Source organism: Oncorhynchus mykiss, chromosome 19, assembly GCF_057628025.1.
Source record: "Oncorhynchus mykiss isolate SJ-2025 chromosome 19, ASM5762802v1, whole genome shotgun sequence".
Lineage (NCBI taxonomy): Eukaryota > Metazoa > Chordata > Actinopteri > Salmoniformes > Salmonidae > Oncorhynchus > Oncorhynchus mykiss.
The window spans coordinates 70,676,750-70,703,053 of NC_143040.1; the positions used below are offsets into that span (position 1 = coordinate 70,676,750).

Below are 26,304 nucleotides of genomic sequence, written 5' to 3' on the forward strand. Positions count from 1 at the left end.
ATTAAGATATAATATGTAATACCTTGTTTTAAGTCATCTATTTTTTTTTTTTTTTTTGAAGGCATCAAGAAGAACCCAAAAGCACTTTTTGTTCCCCGGACTGTGATCATTGGTGGCAAGGTACGTATGTGAGTCACTCAACTCAAAATCCATTACATGAATAGCCTAGGACTCTTTCTCAATGAGTCTTCCCATGATTCCCCACCTACTCTCCCCTCTCGTCTTTTATAAAATGAATTGGAGGAGAAGGCTCTAAGGAAGGAACTGTGGATCTTCTCCTCAGATTGGTTTTGAGAAGGAGAGAGAGAGAGGGGGAGAGGGAGAGAGGGAGGGAGGGAGAGAGAGAAAAAAGTGCTGTGTCTGAAATAGTGCACTAAGTTTTACCAGAGCCCTATAGACCCCCGGTCTGAAGTAGAGCCCTATAGACCCCCGGTCTGAAGTAGAGCCCTATAGACCCCCGGTCTGAAGTAGAGCCCCATGGACCCCCGTTCTGAAGTAGAGCCCTATAGACCCCCGGTCTGAAGTAGAGCCCCATGGACCCCCGGTCTGAAGTAGAGCCCTATAGACCCCCGGTCTGAAGTAGAGCCCTATAGACCCCCGGTCTGAAGTAGAGCCCTATAGACCCCCGGTCTGAAGTAGAGCCCTATAGACCCCCGGTCTGAAGTAGAGCCCTATAGACCCCCGGTCTGAAGTAGAGCCCTATAGACCCCCGGTCTGAAGTAGAGCCCTATAGACCCCCGGTCTGAAGTAGAGCCCTATAGACCCCCGGTCTGAAGTAGAGCCCCATGGACCCCCGGTCTGAAGTAGAGCCCCATGGACCCCCGGTCTGAAGTAGAGCCCTATAGACCCCCGGTCTGAAGTAGAGCCCTATAGACCCCCGGTCTGAAGTAGAGCCCTATAGACCCCCGGTCTGAAGTAGAGCCCTATAGACCCCCGGTCTGAAGTAGAGCCCTATAGACCCCCGGTCTGAAGTAGAGCCCCATGGACCCCCGGTCTGAAGTAGAGCCCTATAGACCCCCGGTCTGAAGTAGAGCCCTATAGACCCCCGGTCTGAAGTAGAGCCCTATAGACCCCCGGTCTGAAGTAGAGCCCCATAAACCCTCGGTCTGAAGTAGTGCCCTATAAAAGGGAAAAAGTTTAGGGTGCCATTTGGGACTCATAAAGGAGAACAGCTGAGGTGTATAAAGATGGCGGCCCCCATTTTACTTACCACACATTCCTGGTTTAGTTCTCCGTTTCGTACATGGCTCTCCATTGCTCCTTTAGAGTTTTTGTATGGTCATTAGCAGAGTATACGTGAACCCAATTTTAGCTTCAAGACGCCTGCAATTTGTAAAACCGAAAAAGTAGATTGTGTTAATTTATTGGCACATTTATCCATATCGCACACCTGTTGTTTTTAAAAACTCAAGCCGATAATACTGAAACAATGACATCATATCCAGGCTGTATCACATCCGGCCGTGATTGGGAGTCACATAGGGCGGCGCGCTATTGGCCCAGCGTCGTTCAGGTTTGACCGGGGTAGGCCGTCATTGTAAATAAGAATTTCAAATTAAATTAAAAATATATAAAAACATATATATTTCTGAAGTCTTCCATCTTTAGCCACGTTCACCATTGAGAGCATCGTCTCCCTCTACAGGCTGCCCCAGGGTATCACATGGCCAAGAAGATCATCAAGCTGATCACGGCCGTCGGACATGTGGTCAACAAAGACCCAGTGGTGGGAAGCAAACTGAAGGTCATCTACCTGGAGAACTACAGAGTCTCCCTGGCTGAGAAAGGTACTATCTATCTACTATATATCTACCTGGAGAACTACAGAGTCTCCCTGGCTGAGAAAGGTACAATCTACTATAAATCTATCTACTATATATCTATCCACTATATATATATATATCTACCTGGAGAACTACAGAGTCTCCCTGGCTGAGAAAGGTATGATCTACTATATACAGTGCCTTGCGAAAGTATTCGGCCCCCTTGAACTTTGCGACCTTTTGCCACATTTCAGGCTTCAAACATAAAGATATACAACTGTATTTTTTTGTGAAGAATCAACAACAAGTGGGACACAATCATGAAGTGGAACGACATTTATTGGATATTTCAAACTTTTTTAACAAATCAAAAACTTAAAAATTGGGCGTGCAAAATGATTCAGCCCCCTTAAGTTAATACTTTGTAGCGCCACCTTTTGCTGCGATTACAGCTGTAAGTCGCTTGGGGTATGTCTCTATCAGTTTTGCACATCGAGAGACTGACATTTTTTCCCATTCCTCCTTGCAAAACAGCTCGAGCTCAGTGAGGTTGGATGGAGAGCATTTGTGAACAGCAGTTTTCAGTTCTTTCCACAGATTCTCGATTGGATTCAGGTCTGGACTTTGACTTGGCCATTCTAACACCTGGATATGTTTATTTTTGAACCATTCCATTGTAGATTTTGCTTTATGTTTTGGATCATTGTCTTGTTGGAAGACAAATCTCCGTCCCAGTCTTAGGTCTTTTGCAGACTCCATCAGGTTTTCTTCCAGAATGGTCCTGTATTTGGCTCCATCCATCTTCCCATCAATTGTAACCATCTTCCCTGTCCCTGCTGAAGAAAAGCAGGCCCAAACCATGATGCTGCCACCACCATGTTTGACAGTGGGGATGGTGTGTTCAGGGTGATGAGCTGTGTTGCTTTTACACCAAACATAACGTTTTGCATTGTTGCCAAAAAGTTCAATTTTGGTTTCATCTGACCAGAGCACCTTCTTCCACATGTTTGGTGTGTCTCCCAGGTGGCTTGTGGCAAACTTTAAACGACACTTTTTATGGATATCTTTAAGAAATGGCTTTCTTCTTGCCACTCTTCCATAAAGGCCAGATTTGTGCAATATACGACTGATTGTTGTCCTATGGACAGAGTCTCCCACCTCAGCTGTAGATCTCTGCAGTTCATCCAGAGTGATCATGGGCCTCTTGGCTGCATCTCTGATCAGTCTTCTCCTTGTATGAGCTGAAAGTTTAGAGGGACGGCCAGGTCTTGGTAGATTTGCAGTGGTCTGATACTACTTCCATTATTATCCATATTATCGCTTGCACAGTGCTCCTTGGGATGTTTAAAGCTTGGGAAATCTTTTTGTATCCAAATCCGGCTTTAAACTTCTTCACAACAGTATCTCGGACCTGCCTGGTGTGTTCCTTGTTCTTCATGATGCTCTCTGCGCTTTTAACGGACCTCTGAGACTATCACAGTGCAGGTGCATTTATACGGCGACTTGATTACACACAGGTGGATTGTATTTATCATCATTAGTCATTTAGGTCAACATTGGATCATTCAGAGATCCTCACTGAACTTATGGAGAGAGTTTGCTGCACTGAAAGTAAAGGGGCTGAATAATTTTGCACGCCCAATTTTTCAGTTTTTGATTTGTTAAAAAAGTTTGAAATATCCAATAAATGTCGTTCCACTTCATGATTGTGTCCCACTTGTTGTTGATTCTTCACAAAAAAATACAGTTTTATATCTTTATGTTTGAAGCCTGAAATGTGGCAAAAGGTCGCAAAGTTCAAGGGGGCCGAATACTTTCGCAAGGCACTGTATCTATCCACTATATATATATATATATCTACCTGGAGAACTACAGTCTCCCTGGCTGAGAAAGGTACGATCTACTATATATCTATCTACTATATATCTATCTACTATATATATATATACCTGGAGAACTACAGAGTCTCCCTGGCTGAGAAAGGTACAATCTACTATATATCTATCTACTATATATCTATCTACTATATATCTATCTACTATATATATATATACCTGGAGAACTACAGAGTCTCCCTGGCTGAGAAAGGTACAATCTACTATATATCTATCTACTATATATCTATCTACTATATATATATCTAACTGGAGAACTACAGAGTTTCCCTGGCTGAGAAAGGTACTATCTACTATATACAGTGGTATTTAGTCAGCCACCAATTGTGCAAGTTGTCCCTCCTCTTATCTATTTCCCCCCTACAGTCATCTATTTCCCCCCTACAGTCATCTATTTCCCCCTTACAGTCATCTATTCCCCCCCTACAGTCATCTATTTCCCCCCCTACAGTCATCTATCCTCCCCTACAGTAATCTATTTCCCCCCCTACAGTCATCTATTTCCCCCTTACAGTCATCTATTTCCCCTTTACAGTCATCCCAGCCACAGACCTGTCTGAGCAGATCTCCACAGCTGGCACGGAGGCGTCCGGCACTGGCAACATGAAGTTCATGCTGAACGGAGCGCTCACCATCGGCACCATGGACGGAGCCAACGTAGAGATGGCCGAGGAGGCTGGAGAGGAGAACATGTTCATCTTCGGCATGAGGGTGGAGGACGTGGCAGAGATGGACGTACAGGGGTAACTCACACAGACACACACACACACACACACACACACACACACACAGATGGATGTAGAGGGGTAACTCACACCGACACACACACACACACACACACACACACACACACATAGATGGACGTAGAGGGGGAACACACACACACACAGATGGACGTAGAGGGGGAACACACACACTTTGGTTTTCCACAATCTAATACAGTGTCGATGGGTTCCACGTTATGCAACGTTACATGATGATCAACAATACCGTAAAATTGAGTGACGCCAAACTTCACTGACTTAATAGTTCATTTTAGCATTGTTTACTTCATCAAAAATGTATTTCCTGTTGTAGCGTGTGTGTGTGTGTGTGTGTGACGTATTAATACCGGTTTCTACTTTGTCCTCTCCTCTAAAGCTACGATGCCATTACATATTACAACAACATCCCAGAACTGAAGCAAGCCGTTGACCAGATTCAGGGAGGATTCTTCAGCCCCAAACAACCAGAGCTCTTCAAAGACGTCACCAACATGCTCTTCAACCACGACCGGTAGGTACAGTTACTTCACTGTGTGTGTGTGTGTGTGTGTGTGTGTGTGTGTGTGTGTGGTCTTGGCATTGACTGACTCTCTCTCTTCAGCTTCAAGGTGTTTGCAGACTATGAGGGTTACATAAAGTGCCAGGAGAAAGTCAGCCAACTATATCAGGTAATCATCATTATCCCTCATGTACCTCTAGTTAATAACTATATCAGGTAATCATCATTATCCCCCATGTAACTCTAGTTAATAATGACTATATCAGGTAATCATCATTATCCCCCATGTACCTCTAGTTAATAACTATATCAGGTAATCATCATTATCCCCCATGTAACTCTAGTTAATAATGACTATATCAGGTAATCATCATTATCCCCCATGTACCTCTAGTTAATAATGACTATATCAGGTAATCATCAATATCCCTCATGTACCTCTAGTTAATAATGACTATATCAGGTAATCACCATTATCCCCCATGTACCTCTAGTTAATAACTATATCAGGTAATCATCATTATCCCTCATGTACCTCTAGTTAATAATGACTATATCAGGTAATCATCATTATCCCTCAAGTACCTCTAGTTAATAATGACTATATCAGGTAATCACCATTATCCCCCATGTACCTCTAGTTAATAACTATATCAGGTAATCATCATTATCCCTCATGTACCTCTAGTTAATGACGACTTTATCAGGTAATCATCATTATGACTTCCAGAGGCAGTTTGGAACTCGGTAGTGAGTGTTGCAACCGAGGACAGATGATTTTTACGCGCTTTCAGCACTCGCCGGTCCCGTTCCGTGAGCTTGTGTGGCCTACCACTTCACGGCTGAACCGTTGTTGCTCCTAGACATTTTCACTTCACAATAAACAGCACTTACAGTTGAAAGGGGCAGCTCTAGCAGGGCAGAAATTTGACGAACTAACTTGTTGGAAAGGTGGCATCCTATGACGGTGCCACGTTGAAAGTCTACTGCCAATGTTTGTCTATGGAGATTGCATGGCTGTGTGCTTGATGTTATACACCTGACAGCAACAGGTGTGGCTGAAATAACTGAATCCACTAATTTGAAGAGGTGTCCACATACGTTTGTGCATATACAGTGCATTTGGAAAGTATTCAGAGCCCTTGACTTTATCCACATTTTGTTACGTTACAGCCTTATTCTAAAATTGATTACATTTTTCTTCATCAATCTACACACAGTAACCCATAATGACAAAGCAAAAACTGGTTTCTACAAAAATATTTATACTAAAATATCACATTTACATAAGTATTCAGACCCTTCACTCAGTACTTTGTTGAGCTCAGTTTGGCTGGGTGGACAGCTCTAGGAAGAGTCTTGGTGGTTCCAAACGTCTTCCATTTAAGAATGATGGAGGCCACTGTGTTCTTGGGGACCTTTAATGCTGCAGAAATGTGTTGGTACCCTTCCCCAGATCTGTGCCTCGACACAATCCTGTCTCTGATCTCTATGGACAATTCCTTCAACCTCATGGCTTGGTTTTTTACTCTGACATGGGCTGTCAACTGTGGGACCTTATATAGACAGGTGTGTGTGCCTTTCCAAATCATGTCCAATCAATTGAATTTACCACAGGTGGACTCCAATCAAGTTGTAGAAACATCTCAAGGATGATCAATGGAAACAGGATGCAACTTTGCTCAATTTTGAGTCTCATAGCGAAGGGGTCTGAATACTTATGTAAATAAGGTATGCACTGTGTAGTGCATGTCGTTGTCTTAGCTACCTTGGATATGTGGTTGACTTAGCTATCTTGGATATGTGGTTGTCTTAGCTACCTTGGATATGTGGTTGTCTTAGCTACCTTGGATATGTCGTTGTCTTAGCTACCTTGGATATGTGGTTGTCTTAGATACCTTGGATATGTGGTTGTCTTAGCTACCTTGGATATGTCGTTGTCTTAGCTACCTTGGATATGTGGTTGTCTTAGATACCTTGGAGATGTGGTTGTCTTAGCTACCTTGGATATGTGGTTGTCTTAGATACCTTGGAGACGTGGTTGTCTTAGCTACCTTGGATACGTGGTTGTCTTAGCTACCTTGGATACGTGGTTGTCTTAGCTACCTTGGATACGTGGTTGTCTTAGCTACCTTGGAGACGTGGTTGTCTTAGCTACCTTGGATACGTGGTTGTCTTAGCTACCTTGGAGATGTGGTTGTCTTAGCTACCTTGGAGATGTGGTTGTCTTAGCTACCTTGGATACGTGGTTGTCTTAGCTACCTTGGATACGTGGTTGTCTTAGCTACCTTGGAGATGTGGTTGTCTTAGCTACCTTAACTGAATGCACTTACTTTAAGTGACCAAAGTGTAAGTAAATTTTACTTATATATTACTATGACAATATATATTATAAATTATACTTTTGTATTATATGATGACATACAGTATATGATATATATTATTCATGTTGTTTCTTATAGAATCCTAAGGAGTGGACGCAGATGGCGATCAAGAATATCGCTGCTTCCGGAAAGTTCTCTAGCGACCGCACCATCACCGACTACGCCACGGAGGTGTGGGGGGTGGAGCCTACTGATCTGAAGATCCCACCCCCCAACGAGCCCCGCAAGGCCTTGGAGGAGACCGCCAGGGTGCTGACGGAGAAGTGAGGCTGCCGGCTGCCTGGTGTGGTGTAGGGTGACATTGCCCCTAGACGCTGATCTTGGGTCAGTTTTTTTTCTAATGGTTGAGGGGAAGTGGATTCTAGATTTGTATCTAGGGAAACGTCACCCAGAAGCGCCTCGTGTTCTTTTTAAAGGGACAATCTGGGATTCAGACAACAACAAAGCAGTCACCACGCTACTTTTGGTAAACAGCTGAGGGATAGCCACTCCCAAATGTATAAACGCAGCTATGGAGGCAAGTCCATCTGTGAGATTTAAATGTTTTAACCATGTATTGAAATGAGTCAAATCCCAGATTGCCCCTTTAGCTCAATAAACTGAGTTTTGTTTGTAAAACACCTTAACTGATGCAAAATAACAGTCTGCTACATATCTTCAGAATAAACAAACAGTCTGCTACATATCTTCAGAATCCACAAACAACAGTCTGCTACATACCCTCAGAATCCACGAACAGTCTGCTACATACCTTCAGAATAAGCAAACAGTCTGCTACATACCTTCAGAATAAACAACAGTCTGCTACATACCTTCAGAATAAACAAACAGTCTGCTACATACCTTCAGAATAAACAAACAGTCTGCTACATACCTTCAGAATAAACAACAGTCTGCTACATACCTTCAGAATAAACAACAGTCTGCTACATACCTTCAGAATAAACAAACAGTCTGCTACATACCTTCAGAATAAACAAACAGTCTGCTACATACCTTCAGAATAAACAAACAGTCTGCTACATACCTTCAGAATAAACAAACAGTATGCTACATACCTTCAGAATAAACAAACAGTCTGCTACATACCTTCAGAATAAACAAGCAACAGTCTGCTACATACCTTCAGAATCTACAAACAACAGTCTGCTACATACCTTCAGAATAAACAAACAGTCTGCTACATACCCTCAGAATCCACAAACAACAGTCTGCTACATACCCTCAGAATCCACAAACAGTCTGCTACATACCTTCAGAATAAACAAACAGTCTGCTACATACCTTCAGAATAAACAAGCAACAGTCTGCTACATACCTTCAGAATCTACAAACAACAGTCTGCTACATACCTTCAGAATCTACAAACAACAGTCTGCTACATACCTTCAGAATAAACAGTCTGCTACATACCTTCAGAATCTACAAACAACAGTCTGCTACATACCTTCAGAATAAACAACAGTCTGCTACATACCTTCAGAATAAACAAACAGTCTGCTACATACCTTCAGAATAAACAACAGTCTGCTACATACCTTCAGAATAAACAAACAGTCTGCTACATACCTTCAGAATAAACAAACAGTCTGCTACATACCTTCAGAATAAACAAACAGTCTGCTACATACCTTCAGAATAAACAAACAGTCTGCTACATACCTTCAGAATAAACGAACAGTCTGCTACATACCTTCAGAATAAACAAACAGTCTGCTACATACCTTCAGAATAAACAAACAACAGTCTGCTACATACCTTCAGAATAAACAAACAGTCTGCTACATACCTTCAGAATAAACAAACAGTCTGCTACATACCTTCAGAATAAACAACAGTCTGCTACATACCTTCAGAATAAACAAACAGTCTGCTACATACCTTCAGAATAAACAAACAGTCTGCTACATACCTTCAGAATAAACAAGCAACAGTCTGCTACATACCTTCAGAATAAACAACAGTCTGCTACATACCCTCAGAATAAACAAACAACAGTCTGCTACATACCCTCAGAATAAACAAACAACAGTCTGCTACATACCCTCAGAATAAACAAACAGTCTGCTACATACCTTCAGAATAAACAACAGTCTGCTACATACCTTCAGAATAAACAAACAACAGTCTGCTACATACCCTCAGAATAAACAAACAACAGTCTGCTACATACCCTCAGAATAAACAAACAGTCTGCTACATACCTTCAGAATAAACAAACAGTCTGCTACATACCTTCAGAATAAACAACAGTGCTACATACCCTCAGAATCCACAAACAGTCTGCTACATACCTTCAGAATAAACAAACAACAGTCTGCTACATACCTTCAGAATAAACAAACCAAATTATCAAATTTTCCTCAGCATTTCTGAATCCACCTTCTAAATACAAGGTCAAATGGCAGCCTGTCCACTATATAGTGCACTACTGTTGACCGGACTGCTATTGGCCTTGGTCGAAAGTAGTGCACCTTAAAGTGAACAGGGGTGCCATTTGGGGAAACTGCCCGTTAGCCAGCTACCAGTGAGTGGTCCATACTTAGCAAAACTGTCTCATACTATATAGCGAGAGTTGAATATTTTCCATTATTAATGACCCTTGTTTTTTTTCCCCAATGTTCTGTGTTGCATCAAAATAAATATATTTGTGTTTGATCGGATGTCTTTTTAATATTGTTGAAGGTTTTTAATTGTAATATAATTCATACAGTCACTGACAACTATGAGAGACGAGTGCAATACACAAGATGACACTAGAAACATGGACGCGGTCCTTGTGAAAGTTTTTGAGTGAGGAACAAGGATCTCACAAAGACCATGAACAGGCAATACTGTATGTGTAATTGTTCCTTTCTGGGGGGGGGGGGGGGGTTTAGTGGGCAGCTCTTCCCCTAAAAATGTCGCCGACTCACCCGACTATCGGTCTATCAATGTTGTTATTCTTGCTTTGTAGAAACCGCCTGTGGAGAAAAGCACATGGAAACCCAAATCATTTTCAAGACAGTGACTATCCCTTATTCTGAACTTGACCCCATCCTTGTTAATCTCATATAAACAACTTGTGTTGAGAATCCAAATGGTGCCTTGTATAGTGCACTACTTTGGACCTGGGTCCATAGGGCTCGTGTTAAAAGTAGTGCACTATTACACTGAGTGTACAAAACATTAGGAACACCTTCCTAATATTGAGTTGTACCTCCTTTTTGTCCTCAGAATGGCCTCAGTTCGTCAGGTCATGGACACAACAAGGTGTTGAAAGCGTTCCACAGGGATGCCGGCCCATGTCGACTCCAACGCTTCCCACAGTCGTGTCCAGTTGGCTGGATGTCCTTTGGGTGGTGGACCATTCTTGATACACACGGGAAACTGTTGAGCGTGAAAAGCCCAGCAGCGTTGCAGTTCTTGACAAACTCAAACCAGTGCGGCTGACACCTACTACCACACCCCGTTCAAAGGCACTTAAGAGTAAATATTTTGTCTTGCCCCTTCACCCTCCGAATGGCACACAACAACAATCCATGTCTCAATTGTCTCGAGGCTTAAAAATCCTTCTTTAACCCGTCTCCTCCCCTTCATTCTACACTGATTAGAAGTTGATTTTACAAGTGACATCAATAAGGGATCATATCTTTCACCTGGATTCACCTGGTCAGTCTATGTCATGGAAAGAGCAGGTGTTCCTAATGTTTTGTCCACTCAGTGACTTGGGACGCAGACCCAGCCCTTGTATTTTGTACTTTAAAATTAGAACAACACAAGTAGTGTCCATTATCGGCAAAGATAACTTATATATAACTTACCCAACCACACTGGCCAGGTTGGGATCCAAATAGATGTAGTTGTGTGAGTATCCTAAGGATCCACTGTAGGATACCATGTGCACCTGGTCCTCTGCATACCGTTGTCTACGGGCTTGAAGTGCAATCTGGTGCAGCTGGGAAGACACACACACACACACACACACATACATACATTCTAGCTCATTCTACTATAGTATAGTGACAGTGCACAGATCAATGTAATGGGTTGGATTTAACAACCCTAAATCACTAAATGTCTTTAAGATCAGTATGTTACGTACCTTCTGGCTCATGTAAAAAGGAACGACATTGTCATCCTCAGCGTGTAGGAAAAGGATACGAGTGGTCAAGGTCTTTAAACTGCATGAAGCAAACACAATAACCCAACGTCAGTTTCTAGCTACAGTACGAGATTAGAGGAGTCTAGCTACAGTATGAGATTAGAGGAGTCTAGCTACGGTACGAGATTAGAGGAGTCTAGCTACAGTACGATATTAGAGGAGTCTAGCTACAGTACGAGATTAGAGGAGTCTAGCTACAGTACGAGATTAGAGGAGTCTAGCTACGGTACGAGATTAGAGGATTCTAGCTACAGTACGAGATTAGAGGAGTCTAGCTACAGTACGAGATTAGAGGAGTCTAGCTACGGTACGAGATTAGAGGATTCTAGCTACAATACGAGGTTAGAGGATTCTAGCTACAGTACGAGATTAGAGGATTCTAGCTACAGTGCGAGATTAGAGGATTCTAGCTACAGTGCGAGATTAGAGGATTCTAGCTACAATGCGAGATTAGAGGATTCTAGCTACAATACGAGATTAGAGGATTCTAGCTATGGTGCGAGATTAGAGGATTCTAGCTACAGTACGAGATTAGAGGATTCTAGCTACAATACGAGATTAGAGGATTCTAGCTACAGTACGAGATTAGAGGATTCCAGCTACAGTGTGAAATTAGAGGATTCTAGCTACAGTACGAGATTAGAGGATTCTCGCTACAGTACGAGATTAGAGGATTCTCGCTACAGTACGAGATTAGAGGATTCTAGCTACAGTACGAGATTAGAGGAGTCTAACTACAGTACAAGATTAGAGGAGTCTAGCTACAGTACGAGATTAGAGGATTCTAGCTACAGTGCGAGATTAGAGGATTCCAGCCACCAGAGATGGGTTGCATTCCAAATGGCACCCTATTGCCTATAAAGACAAAAGATCTGATCGTGGACTACAGGGTACGGAGAGCCGAGCACACTCCCATTCACATCGACGGGGCTGTAGTGGAGCGGGTCGAGAGTTTCAAGTTCCTCCCTGTCCACATCACTAAGGATCTATCATGGTCCACACACATCAACACAGTCATGAAGATGGCATGACAACGCCTCTTCCCATTCTGGAAGCTAAAAAATATTCGACATGGGACCTCAGATACTCTAAAAGTTACACGGCTGCACCATTGAGAGCATTCTGACCGGTTGCATCACCGCCTGGTATGGCAGCTGCTCGCCATCCGACCGCAAGGCGATACAGAGGGTAAGTGTGTACAGCCCAGTACATCACTGGACCCAGGCGCTGTTAGAGGACTTGCCAAGTTAAATAAAATCAAAGAGGAAGGTCCTAAAAACTATCAGACTCCAGCCGCCCAAGTCACAGACTGTTCTCTTTGCTTCCGCGCGGCAAGTGGTGCCGGAGAGCCAAGTCTGAGACCAAAAGGCACCTGAACAGCTTCCACCCCCACCAAACCCATAGTACCGATGAACAGTTCATCTTTCATTTCTTATTTAACCAGGCAAGTCAGTTAAGAACAAATTCTTATTTACAATGACCGCCTACCCTGGGCCAAACCCTCCCGTAACCCGGACGACGCTGGGCCAATTGTGAGCCACCCTATGGGACTCCCGATCACGGCCGGTTGTGATACAGCCCGGGATCGAACCAGGGCCTGTAGTGATGCCTCTAACACTGAGATGCAACTCTCCTTTTATTATTTTTCTACCCACACACCCATTGTTTATAGCCATGTTACTACCTGGTACCCCTGGACATTGACTCAGTACTGGTAGACATTGACTCAGTACTGGTACTCCTTGTTTATAGCCATGTTACTACCTGGTACCCCTGGACATTGACTCAGTACTGGTACTCCTTGTTTATAGCCATGTTACTACCTGGTACCCCTGGACATTGACTCAGTACTGGTACTCCTTGTTTATAGCCATGTTACTACCTGGTACCCCTGGACATTGACTCAGTACTGGTAGACATTGACTCAGTACTGGTACTCCTTGTTTATAGCCATGTTACTACCTGGTACCCCTGGACATTGACTCAGTACTGGTAGACATTGACTCAGTACTGGTACTCCTTGTATATAGCCATGATATTACCTCGTACCCCTGCACATTGACTCCGTACTGGTACTCCTTGTTTATAGCCATGATATTACCTCATACCCCTGCACATTGACTCAGTACTGGTAGACATTGACTCAGTACTGGTAGACATTGACTCAGTACTGGTAGACATCGACTCAGTACTGTTACTCCTTGTTTATAGCCTCATTTTATAGGTCAAAATGTGTGGCACTATACAGTAGTGCACTATGGGACACAGCCGTCCTCTACCTGTGTTGTTATGGTAACACAGGCCGTACTTACTTTTCATCGTTAGCGAACACCATGTTGTTGCTTCGCATGACGTGATGAAGAACGCTCTGAAAACCCGGAAGACACTGATACATCTGAATAGAGAAAGGAACAACAATATCAGTTCAGAAATCTTTTGAGCGTAACTAGTCCTAGAGTAGAGCAATGCGGGTCAAAAATACAGGAAGGAGATGGATGGATTGATGAATCATTCTTGTGAAACGGGGGAATTTATTAAGCCACCTCTGGGTTTCATAGTGCAATAACACACTGTTACACAAGGTCGCAGAGAGGGGAAGGGGAGAGAGAGAGAGAGAGAGACAGAGAGAGACAGAGAGAGAGAGAGAGAAAGAGAGAGAGAGAGAGAGATGAGAGAGAGAGAGAGAGAAAGAGACAGACAGAGAGAGAGAGAGAGAGAGAAAGAGAGAGAGAGAGAGACAGAGAGAGAGAGAGAGACAGACAGAGAGAGAGAGAAAGAGAGATACAGAAAGAGAGAGACAGAGAGAGAGAGAGAGAGAGAGATGAGAGAGAGAGAGACAGAGACAGAAAGAGAGACAGAGAGAGAGAGACAGAGAGAGACAGAGAGCGAGAGACAGAGCGAAAGACAGAGCGAGAGACTGAGAGAGAGACAGAGAGAGAGAGAGAGAGAGAGAGAGAGAGAGAGAGACCTCACCATGCTGAGGGGATGGCTGGCTACCTCCTCCTCCATATTGGTGTACGGAGCCTCCAGGATCACACTATCAACAGCATAGCTTGGCTCCAGATCGGCTTGTGGTACGTCCCTCAGATCGCGTGCTCTTTCTCTTGCCAACTCCATTGCTGTCATGACAACCATGGAAACATGTCAAGACAAACATGGAAACATGTCAAGACAAACTTGGAAACATGTCAAGACAAACATGGAAACATGTCATGACAAACATGGAAACATGTCAAGACAAACATTTAAACATGTCAAGACAAACATGGATCTAGAAGAAAAAGAAACGCACACCTATTAAGACGAGGTGCTGGCTAGCGGAGTAGAACACCTATTTAGACGAGGTGCTGGCTAGCGGAGTAGAACACCTATTAAGATGAGGTGCTGGCTAGCTGAGTAGAACACCTATTAAGACGAGGTGCTGGCTAGCGGAGTAGAACACCTATTAAGACGAGGTGCTGGCTAGCGGAGTAGAACACCTGTTAAGACGAGGTGCTGGTTAGCGGAGTAGAACACCTATTAAGACGAGGTGCTGGCTAGCGGAGTGGAACACCTATTAAGACGAGGTGCTGGCTAGCGGAGTAGAACACCTATTAAGACGAGGTGCTGGCTAGCGGAGTAGAACACCTATTAAGACGAGGTGCTGGCTAGCGGAGTGGAACACCTATTAAGACGAGGTGCTGGCTAGCGGAGTGGAAACTTGAAAATAAAAAAGGCAAAGGTTCGGTTCGATATTGTCATTTATCGGCGTAGTGACAGCCCCCCCCCCAAACCCCCCCCCCCCCCCCCCCCCCCCCAAGTCACAACCAGAGAGATAAATTGGCAGAGAGATAAATTAGTGGTAATTTTCTGCTGTTTTTTTTTGTTTTTTTGTTGACGGTATTGACCTCATTCTGGGTCCGGCCCACGGTCCACCTATTGAGGTATGACTGAACTTAACTAAACCTATATCAGAGTCCGCTCACTATGAAAACTATTGAGGGATCTGAAGACTTCTGACTTTGTTCTTCACCACTGATAAACTATATGTCTGATTCTCCACACTTTTCCCTGTCATGGATTTAAAAACATATTTGATTGGTGTAGGAACTGTCTGGAGCCGGAGGCAGTAACTCACCCTGTTCCTGTATCTTTACAGCAGCGTTGGTGGCCACCCTGCGGAGAGAGTTCACACATCTCCATTTTGGGGGAAAGAGTCTAGAATGAAACCCAGGGTGAATCCCAAATTGACCGCCATAAGCCTTAAACCCTCTGCACTTGTGGGGATCTTAAGAGAATTTTGATCAGTATAACCCATGGTGAAAACTTCCACCTAGCCTATCAGAGGGCAAGGTGGAGATACTAGCGGATAGGTTAAACCTGTCAAATACTCTCAGAGCTTCACAAATGTGTCTTAGGGGTCCATTTGAGGTGCTTCTACACCTGCATTGCTTGCTGTTTGGGGGTTTTAGGCTGGGTTTCTTTACAGCACTTTGTGACATCAGCTGATGTAAGAAGGGCTTTATAAATACATTTGATTGATTGAGATTGGGCCCAAATGTTTCAACAACAAAACCCGCAAAATGCCTGGAAGACACTCACTCACCCAGTACCCAGGGAATGTCCCCACAGACTGATCTGGCTGGTCCTGCTGCGTGTCTTTACCCACTGGTACAGATAGAGGGCGTCAGAGGTCAACCCAACCTCACTGGGCTCCCCACTGGAATCTCCATAACCTGGGGGGGACAAGGTGACAAAGAAGCCCTTTGATTCATGATGTCACTATGGCTGCTTTCACCCTGGCTAGACGATATTTCCACTCTGCTACCATGACAACAAATCTGATGCAAAAAAAAAATATATGTAAATGAATTGCAAAATATGAAATATATTTACCTCTGAGAGCAACACTACGTTAACCACATGAAGTTCTATTTTCGAATGAATTAATGAATTCGTAAATTAATAAATTTTTATTTACATGTCAAATCGTCTTACATGATTATTTGACACATCTGAGTTTTTGTAACGGCCAGGGAAATATAACAATATATGTGTATATTAATTGTTATTTGTGCTTACCTCTGTAGTCCAGTGACAGTACATGATACCCTGCTGCACTTAGGATCTAGAAAATAGACAGGCTTGATTAGGACATCCTTATTTTAACCCAATACTCCAAAATCCATTTTTTTTTTCAGACTAGAACAACATACAGTACCTTCACAAGTTCCACTCTGTGGTTTATGGCCCTTTGGACATGACAGGACAGTTTGAGAGTTTAGAAACATGGAGGGGGGGAAAGCTCCTTCTCATTCATTGAAACAACACTAGGATGACTATGGTATATCTGTGGAACAAAAATCGAGGGATGTCACTGATTTCCTTAATCTCGGGAACCAAGAATCAAACAAGTGACTACTGGGATGTATTCGTCAGGCACAACATGGAAGAAAACATCCTGAAACAGGGAACCTGTTCTTATTTTCCAAAAGGAACACTAATGTTCTATTTCCAAAACATTTTACCACGGTGTTCCCTAATGAACATGGCCCTGATGATGTAATAATACCCACTGGACTTCATTAGGAGAGTCTACCAGGATGTGCATCCCAAATGTCCCCCTATTCCCTATATAGTGCATTGCTTTTGACCAGGGCCCATACCTCCCTCACCCATAGGGCTCTGGTCAAATGTAGTGCACTATATAGGGAATAGGGATCCATTTAGGAAACACACAGGGTCTCTACCCCCAACACTAGACCCACCTGGAGCCCACGTTGCCGTGGAGATAGATGATAACAGGAGAACCATCTCCCAGAGTCTCACTGTACCACTCAGGGCCGGCCCCCTGGGCCTTCTCCCATTGGCTGTCGGGAACCGTATGCCTAAGAGACCCAGACAGCGCAAACAAACAGTGCAGAGTGAAGTTACTTACTTAAGTTACTTTTTACACATAAGTAACCACAACTTGAGCCCAAAAACAGATTGTATTTGAAAATAACATTAATTTCATAACTTGATTGCACTGAGACACGATCACACACACAATATATACAAAAGTATGTGGACACCCCTAAACATTTGGCTATTTCAGCCACATCCACTGCTGACAGGTGTATAAAATCGAGCACACCGCCATGCAATCTCCATAGACAAACATTGGCAGTACTGTAGAATGGCCTTACTGAAGAGCTCGGTGACTTTCGATGTGGCACCGTCATAGGATGCCACCTTTCCAACGAGTCAGTTCATCAAATTTCTGCCCTGCTAGAGCTGCCCCGGTCAACTAAGTGCTGTTATTGTAAAGTGGAAATGTTTAGGAGCAGCAACGGCTCAGCCGGGAAGTGGTAGGCCACACAAGCTCACAGAATAGGCCCGCCGGGTGCTGAATGAGTTAACTTGCCTAAATATTTTGAAATAACTTATTTTTTTTAGAAAGAAAGAAAGAAAGTTAGAAAGAAAGAAAGAAAGAAAGTTAGAAAGAAAGAAAGAAAGAGAACTTCAAATGGACATGGTCTAATTGACTCAACAACCAAAAACACATTTTGAAGTTTAGTTTGAAAATCAGTCGATATTTTGGATTGTTTATCAAAATTAACTGGCTAACTTCTTGATAATGATTTGTATTATACCCGTCTGCAATGATTGAAAAACACTTGACTGGTGAAAACAACAATGGGAGCCCCTATGGGCCCTGGTCAAAAGTAGTGCACTATGTAGGGAATAGGGTGCCATTTTGGGGTCAAAAGTAGTGCACTATGTAGGGAATAGGGTGCCTATTTGAGACGTATCCACTGACTTACCATACACCCAGTGAGATCCCCTCCTCTGGACTGAGGTAGAAGTTTAGAGTGTGGTTCAGGGAGAGCTCTGCTGGACTGGCCAGGTCCACGAGGTACGGAATCCTTACTGATAACAGATTTCAAAATAAAATGGAGGTTATCAGTCTTTATTCAGTTCCTCCTACCTGTCTGATCATTCCGTGCAATAATACTACAGAACACACAGTAGTTTGCTATATATACACAATCAATATGGTGTGCGGCATAGGCAGAGGCAATATTCAATGATGTCATTTCATATTTATTTTTTTTACACCATGTTGATTTTCAAAAGGGTCAGACTGAACTCCCTCTACGTACACCAGTGAGAAAAGACAACATGGCCTAGTATCCATGGAAACAGGCAGAGAATGACAGGCAGAGAGATGTAGACGATACACTGCAGTAAGATCGCCTTCTTCAGAATGGATAACCCCGGAGAGCTGTAAGATAAGATAAGAAAACGTTATAGTCCAAAATGGAAATGTATCTTCTTTGGCGCTCTCTGGCTTTCATTCACTGAGACTTATGAGGTAAGAATGATGCCGTTGAAAATGGTGTGAACACGCGAGAGAGGTCTCATAACGGGGCAAAACAATAGTAGCTTTAAGTGCCGTGCATTATAACAACTTTACAGTACATTACACATCTATATACTCGTAGATTAAACACTGGTAGGCTATGTCATGTTAGTCCACCAGACGGCTGTCTCTCTCTCTCTCTCTCTCTCTCTCTCTCTCTCTCTCTGTCTCTCTCTCTCTCTCTCTCTCTCTCTGTCTCTCTGTCTCTCTCTCTCTCTCTCTCTCTCTCTCTCTGTCTCTCTCTCTCTCTCTCTGTCTCTCTCTGTCTCTCTGTCTCTCTCTCTCTCTGTCTCTCTCTCTCTCTCTCTCTCTCTCTCTCTCTCTCTCTCTCTCTCTCTCTCTCTCTCTCTCTCTGCAATTGATCCTGGGGACAAGGTTAGCTATGACAACACTGAAACGAGTGAAAATACAGTCCTAGAAGCTGGCTTCGGAGCATGAAGGCTACAGTACTTACTACTGTGACCGTTCACTTGTAACAGTTTCCAGTTTGCAGTAAGACTTCTTATTTTCAGACCCAGGGGTTTCCTTGCTGTCCTTGGTCTTAGTTTCGTTTTCTGTATCAACTGTTTTACTCATTTTGAAGTGTAAACTAAACTGCAGAGACCTTTACTGACAGAAATTGTCGAGAGAGCATGTATGTTTACTTCCTGGTGACAGGAAGGATTGGGACATATGAGGTGAAGGGTTGTCTCTGTGTAATAGGAAGCTGATTGGCTCAAAAGGCTAATAAACGTCACCATGTTGATTAGGCTTCACACACACACACACACACATGCACACATTGGGATATGAGTTCTGTTTGACAACAGCAGGCCACAGAGGAGAGGGAAATCAAGAGGCCTAATAATTATAGGTCAAATAAAGAGAATTACAGCTATTCGCTGTCTTTAACTTATATTACACTGTTTAGATTACACTCATGCCAAAAACTAAAGCAATTTACTGTTTGATTAAGTGTTCAATGTTATGAATGCATGTTTTATTTAAAATGTAGGCCTATTTAGGCTATTCAATTATTTTCAAAGTTTGGTATGTATCTATATATTTTTTTAACCATAAAAAAATATGTCATGCCCTCGTTTCATATTAAACACATACTTCTAAACAGATAAATTGTTGCCTTCCTTGCCTGTGAAAAGTGTCGGGGGCCTTGAAGAGGAATTTCAACTCCCGTGGACGCGGCGCGCCAGTGACTGCATCCGTGCGACTCCAGAGCTTTTCAATGCGTCACCACCCCTTCCTCTCCGAGGAGCTTTTCAAAATCCTAAAGGAGAGATGCAGCTGACTCAGAAGGTATTTTAGCCGGCTGAACGAGAACAAAACCTTTTGACAACAGAAGTATACAAATATAGTATGTTACCTGGGTTACGCTAGCCCCAAATAAGGAGTTTAATCAATACGTTTCGGAAGGGTTTATTTGAGAGGAAATCAAAACCTTGTTTTTATATGGAAGGACGGACGGTTCTGAAACTTCCGTAACGGTCTCTCTATAATTCAACCAGAGAAGAGTGGATAGGCAGCCTTCGACTCAGTGGAGTTTCTGTGGGTAAGTTGATAGCAATTGCAAAACAAAAATAAAATAAATAATAGTATGTCAACTTACCTGTATTGCATGTAGGCTATAATTATCACAAAAGGTTGATAAAAGAGAAACAGTCTAGTTTAGCTTTTGTAGCCTGTCGACCTCCCCCCCGCCTCCACGACAATTCAACTTGTTCTTCATGCAGCGGCCCGATTCACTTTTTCTTTCTTCAAACACTTTTCTTTGCCTTGGCTGGACATTTGACACACTAGGCCGTTGTTTTGTGACGAGGATGCTTTTGAGACCCTTCCATATTAACACATTTGACAGAGCCTTCAGTAAAGTGCCACGTTACAATGCATTCCGTTTTACAAACACGTTGCTACAACGTAACAAGCAGAATAGGCTGCTTACTTGGTCGCAACATGTCGATGAAACGGAATCGGTGCAGGGGTTAATAGACTAGGAGTCCTTTGTCCCTAGCTAGCTGCCCAGGGAAGAGTAAAGTAGTCTTTGGATTTGTCAGATTAGTACAATTAGTGTTTGATAAATAGTATTTAGCTTCATCCTGTAATTTCGTTTTTATTATGACAATCTTATATCGGTGCATGGTCATTGCCAATAAATACGTTTTGTTTTGTTAACATTCCCAGCACAGTTGAACATTCACGTGAAAGTGCTGTAAATGTATTAAACAAAATGTAATTTCTTACTTAAAAAAAAACAATCCTGGGGATCATGACATTATGCATTGTACTGATTGATGGCTTGTTGCACCTGTTGCGATGATTGATGTACCTTTTCACTCAACAGACAGACGTTGTTTAATCAAGACTGCCTTGGTGGACTGCAAATCATTGACATTTAAATAATACTTGTAGACCCCTTTTTTTTAATGAGATATATGGACACATTTCTACTTGGTTGCATCGAAAACAATAGCACATGGTTAAAATACGTTTATGTGCACATTTTATAGACGGTCACAAATGGCACCCTTTTCACTATGTATGTAGTGCACTACTTTTGACCAGAACCAAATGGACCCTTAGTCAAAAGTAGTGCACTATATAGGGAATGTGGTGCCATTTTGGACACTGTTTTTATTGTCTGGCATGATGATTCTGAATCATCACGGAATCTCTGGTAGTCAGTAGCTCAGTCAGTAGCTCAGTCAGTAGCTCAGTCAGTAGGTCTACTGGGAGTGGGACGACCAAACACATGACGCAGCAGGTGTCCAGATTAACCTCGTCTTCTGATTCCCCTGCGCCAGTCTGCTCTGCCTCGGTCCCGATTCTGTAACGACAGCCGTCAATCTACAGTCACACTGACCCCGACTGTTGGGGTCAAGCCCCTTGGAGCTACAAGTCTATTTTACTGACAGCTTAGAGCCTTCTAGAAAAATATCAAATCACAACTTGTCGAGTCGGGGCGTCGTAGAGTATGAAGGTCTGATCTAGGATCAGTTTGACTTTTTTAGATCAGACAGATCCCTGATCAGCACTACTACTCTGGAGTTGCTTTGTGGACACGGGTCCTGGTCTTTGTCTTGGGGTTTTTACCGTGATCTTATGATGGTAGCTGACTAGCTGGGTACGGGATTCATGTGTGATCAGCTGGCCATGATGCTAAATCAGCAATCATGGTTCACTTGAATGAGATTAGCAGATGCAGAAAGGTAAAGAACACTCGACTGTGGATACGTCCCAAATTGCATCCTACGGACCCCCTGGTCAGAAGTAGTACGCTATATAGGAAATAGGATGCCGTTTGGGACGGGCCGTATGGTTTGGACAGCCCGTTGTCTTGAGTTGAATAGGGACTCTCAGTCTGATTGGAGGAGCTTGGAGGAGGAGGGGACACCTGGCTAATGCTGGCGTCCATGAAGGACCGTGATGTCACTATGACAACGGGCAGCTGGAAGTGGTGGGTGGTACCAAAGCTACTTATCTCTATCTGAGGTATCAGAATGTTTACGTACGTGTGTGTGTGTGTGGTGTAGGGATGGGGGTTTGAAATAAGTGCACTATTTGAATAGTATCATTAAAAATAATAATAATAATAATTCCCTGAGAGGCTGTGGAGGTGCTGGCGCTCGATAGCTGCGGAGGTGCCGGTGAGATGGATGCGAGCCGGGGGAGGCAGACAGAGAGAGACGCTACTCAGCTACAGCCAAGACTAGCTAACTTGTAGCAGCCACTATCTTATTTATCATCCCACATAACAGTGCCTGTGTTGACTGGCGTAGACTAGAGAAGCTAGTTGTTTTAGGCTAATTTATTAAATAAATCATTTGTTCGCCCCAGGTTAATAATGGGTATACTATGGTTAGGTTAATAATGGGTATACTAAAGGTTAATAATGCGTATACTATGGTTAGGTTAATAATGGGTATACTAAAGGTTAATAATGGGTATACTATGGTTAGGTTAATAATTGGTATACTATAAGGTTAATAATGGTATACTATGGTTAGGTTAATAATGGGTATACTATGGTTAGGTTAATAATGGGTACACTGTGGTTAGGTTAATAATGGGTATACTATGGTTAGGTTAATAATTGGTATACTATAAGGTTAATAATGGTATACTATGGTTAGGTTAATAATGGGTATACTATGGTTAGGTTAATAATGGGTACACTGTGGTTAGGTTAATAATGGGTATACTATGGTTAGGTTAATAATGGGTATACTATAAGGTTAATAATGGTATACTATGGTTAGGTTAATAATGGGTATACTATGGTTATGTTAATAATGGTTATACTATGGTTAGGTTAATAATGGGTACACTATGGTTAGGTTAATAATGGGTATACTATGGTTAGGTTAATAATGGGTATACTATGGTTAGGTTAATAATGGGTATACTATAAGGTTAATAATGGGTACACTATGGTTAGGTTAATAATGGGTACACTATGGTTAGGTTAATAATGGGTACACTATGGTTAGGTTAATAATGGGTATACTATGGTTAGGTTAATAATGGGTATACTATGGTTAGGTTAATAATGGGTATACTATGGTTAGGTTAATAATGGGTATACTATGGTTAGGTTAAGAATGGGTATACTATGGTTAGGTTAATAATGGGTATACTATGGTTAGGTTAATAATGGGTATACTATGGTTAGGTTAATAATGGGTACACTATGGTTAGGTTAATAATGGGTATACTATGGTTAGGTTAATAATGGGTACACTATGGTTAGGTTAATAATGGGTGTACTATGGTTAGGTTAATAATGGGTGTGCTATGGTTAGGTTAATAATGGGTATACTATGGTTAGGTTAATAATGGTATACTATGGTTAGGTTAATAATGGGTATACTATGGTTAGGTTAATAATGGGTACACTATGGTTAGGTTAATAATGGGTGTACTATGGTTAGGTTAAAAATGGGTATACTATGGTTAGGTTAATAATGGGTATACTATGGTTAGGTTAATAATGGTATACTATGGTTAGGTTAATAATGGGTTTACTATGTTTAGGTTAATAATGGGTATACTATGGTTAGGTTAATAATGGGTATACTATGGTTAGGTTAATAATGGGTACACTATGGTTAGGTTAATAATGGGTATACTATGGTTAGGTTAATAATGGGTACACTATGGTTAGGTTAATAATGGGTGTACTATGGTTAGGTTAATAATGGGTGTACTATGGTTAGGTTAATAATGGGTATACTATGGTTAGGTTAATAATGGTATACTATGGTTAGGTTAATAATGGGTATACTATGGTTAGGTTAATAATGGGTACACTATGGTTAGGTTAATAATGGGTGTACTATGGTTAGGTTAAAAATGGGTATACTATGGTTAGGTTAATAATGGGTATACTATGGTTAGGTTAATAATGGTATACTATGGTTAGGTTAATAATGGGTTTACTATGGTTAGGTTAATAATGGGTATACTATGGTTAGGTTAATAATGGGTATAATATGGTTAGGTTAATAATGGGTATACTATGGTTAGGTTAATAATGGGTATACTAAGGTTAGGTTAATAATGGGTATACTATAAGGTTAATAATGGGTGTACTATGGTTAGGTTAATAATGGGTGTACTATGGTTAGGTTAATAATGGGTATACTATGGTTAGGTTAATAATGGGTATTCTAAGGTTAGGTTAATAATGGGTATACTATGGTTAGGTTAATAATGGTTATACTATGGTTAGGTTAATAATGGGTATACTATAAGGTTAATAATGGGTATACTATAAGGTTAATAATGGGTACACTATGGTTAGGTTAATAATGGGTACACTATGGTTAGGTTAATAATGGGTATACTAAGGTTAGGTTAATAATGGGTATACTATGGTTAGGTTAATAATGGGTATACTATGGTTAGGTTATTAATGGGTATACTATGGTTAGGTTAATAATGGGTATACTATGGTTAGGTTAATAATGGGTATACTATGGTTAGGTTAATAATGGGTATACTATGGTTAGGTTAATAATGGGTATACTAAGGTTAGGTTAATAATGGGTATACTATAAGGTTAATAATGGGTGTACTATGGTTAGGTTAATAATGGGTGTACTATGGTTAGGTTAATAATGGGTATACTATGGTTAGGTTAATAATGGGTATACTATGGTTAGGTTAATAATGGGTATTCTAAGGTTAGGTTAATAATGGGTATACTATGGTTAGGTTAATAATGGTTATACTATGGTTAGGTTAATAATGGGTATACTATAAGGTTAATAATGGGTATACTATAAGGTTAATAATGGGTACACTATGGTTAGGTTAATAATGGGTACACTATGGTTAGGTTAATAATGGGTATACTAAGGTTAGGTTAATAATGGGTATACTATGGTTAGGTTAATAATGGGTATACTATGGTTAGGTTAATAATGGGTATACTATGGTTAGGTTAATAATGGGTATACTAAGGTTAGGTTAATAATGGGTATACTATAAGGTTAATAATGGGTATACTATAAGGTTAATAATGGGTACACTATGGTTAGGTTAATAATGGGTATACTATGGTTAGGTTAATAATGGGTATACTATGGTTAGGTTAATAATGGGTATACTAAGGTTAGGTTAATAATGGGTATACTATGGTTAGGTTAATAATGGTTATACTATGGTTAGGTTAATAATGGGTATACTATAAGGTTAATAATGGGTATACTATAAGGTTAATAATGGGTACACTATGGTTAGGTTAATAATGGGTACACTATGGTTAGGTTAATAATGGGTATACTATGGTTAGGTTAATAATGGGTATACTATGGTTAGGTTAATAATGGGTGTACTATGGTTAGGTTAATAATGGGTACACTATGGTTAGGTTAATAATGGGTATACTATGGTTAGGTTAATAATGGGTACACTATGGTTAGGTTAATAATGGGTACACTATGGTTAGGTTAATAATGGGTATACTATGGTTAGGTTAATAATGGGTATACTATGGTTAGGTTAATAATGGGTACACTATGGTTAGGTTAATAATGGGTATACTATGGTTAGGTTAATAATGGGTACACTATGGTTAGGTTAATAATGGGTACACTATGGTTAGGTTAATAATGGGTATACTATGGTTAGGTTAATAATTGGTATACTATGGTTAGGTTAATAATGGGTATACTATGCAGACAATTGGAGGTCAGTAAAGTAAATGAAAAAAAGTAAAAGAAAATGTAATTAAATTCAGTAGCCAGGTTACCTATTTCCAGTTAATGTCATACAATGTATATACCCTTTGGGCCCTGCTTAAAAGTAGTGCACGATGTAGGGAATAGGGCTGTAGTATAAAGTAGTGCACGATATAGGGAAAAGGGCTGTAGTATAAAGTAGTGCACGATATAGGGAAAAGGGCTGTAGTATAAAGTAGTGCACGATATAGGGAATAGGGAGCCATTTGGGAAGTATCCCATGGCGACTGACCTCA

The 26,304-nt window shown here is 41.6% G+C and overlaps 3 protein-coding genes across 8 annotated transcripts in view; 2 read left to right on the forward strand and 1 right to left on the reverse strand.

Annotated features, from left to right (window-relative positions):
* The window catches only part of pygl (phosphorylase, glycogen, liver), a 32,720-nt gene extending 22,757 nt beyond the window's left edge, over nucleotides 1-9,963 (forward strand). Inside the window, exons 15-20 of the mRNA XM_036955307.2 lie at nucleotides 62-120; nucleotides 1,646-1,787; nucleotides 4,194-4,401; nucleotides 4,799-4,933; nucleotides 5,024-5,090; nucleotides 7,384-9,963. Coding sequence (XP_036811202.2) covers nucleotides 62-120; nucleotides 1,646-1,787; nucleotides 4,194-4,401; nucleotides 4,799-4,933; nucleotides 5,024-5,090; nucleotides 7,384-7,572 — 800 coding nt within the window. The 3' untranslated portion in view covers nucleotides 7,573-9,963. The remainder of the gene's footprint in view (nucleotides 1-61; nucleotides 121-1,645; nucleotides 1,788-4,193; nucleotides 4,402-4,798; nucleotides 4,934-5,023; nucleotides 5,091-7,383) is intronic.
* Nucleotides 9,964-9,972: 9 nt separating this feature from the next.
* Nucleotides 9,973-19,526, reverse strand: LOC110498265 (lysophosphatidylserine lipase ABHD12). The gene is made up of 13 exons (XM_036955308.2): nucleotides 19,288-19,526; nucleotides 18,574-18,695; nucleotides 18,235-18,340; nucleotides 17,197-17,316; nucleotides 16,650-16,680; nucleotides 16,511-16,556; nucleotides 16,035-16,164; nucleotides 15,567-15,604; nucleotides 14,423-14,568; nucleotides 13,762-13,844; nucleotides 11,390-11,468; nucleotides 11,109-11,242; nucleotides 9,973-10,268 (listed from the first exon to the last, which is right to left on the reverse strand). The coding sequence occupies exons 1-13, from the start codon at nucleotides 19,407-19,409 to the stop codon at nucleotides 10,217-10,219; spliced, it is 1,209 nt and encodes a 402-aa protein (XP_036811203.2). The 5' UTR covers nucleotides 19,410-19,526; the 3' UTR covers nucleotides 9,973-10,216.
* Nucleotides 19,527-19,985: 459 nt separating this feature from the next.
* nin (ninein (GSK3B interacting protein)) overlaps nucleotides 19,986-26,304 on the forward strand; it is a 91,792-nt gene continuing 85,473 nt past the window's right edge. For 4 of the 6 annotated variants that reach the window (XM_036955302.2, XM_036955306.2, XM_036955305.2 and 1 more), the window contains exon 1: nucleotides 20,037-20,379. The gene's annotated coding sequence lies outside the window, so the exon portion shown is untranslated. Of the gene's footprint in view, nucleotides 20,380-26,304 lie in introns of all 6 variants that reach the window. The other 2 variants (XM_036955303.2, XM_090211653.1) reach the window with 1 other exon arrangement.

Coding starts and splice junctions, on each gene's coding strand:
- LOC110498265 (XM_036955308.2), bottom strand. CDS start 19,409: ATGAGTAAAACAGTTGATACAGAAAACGAAACTAAGACCAAGGACAGC. Junction 16,557..16,649: donor ACAGAGTGGAACTTGTGAAG/GTACTGTATGTT, acceptor TCTATTTTCTAG/ATCCTAAGTGCAGCAGGGTA. Junction 14,569..15,566: donor TGTAAAGATACAGGAACAGG/GTGAGTTACTGC, acceptor TTGTCATGACAG/CAATGGAGTTGGCAAGAGAA.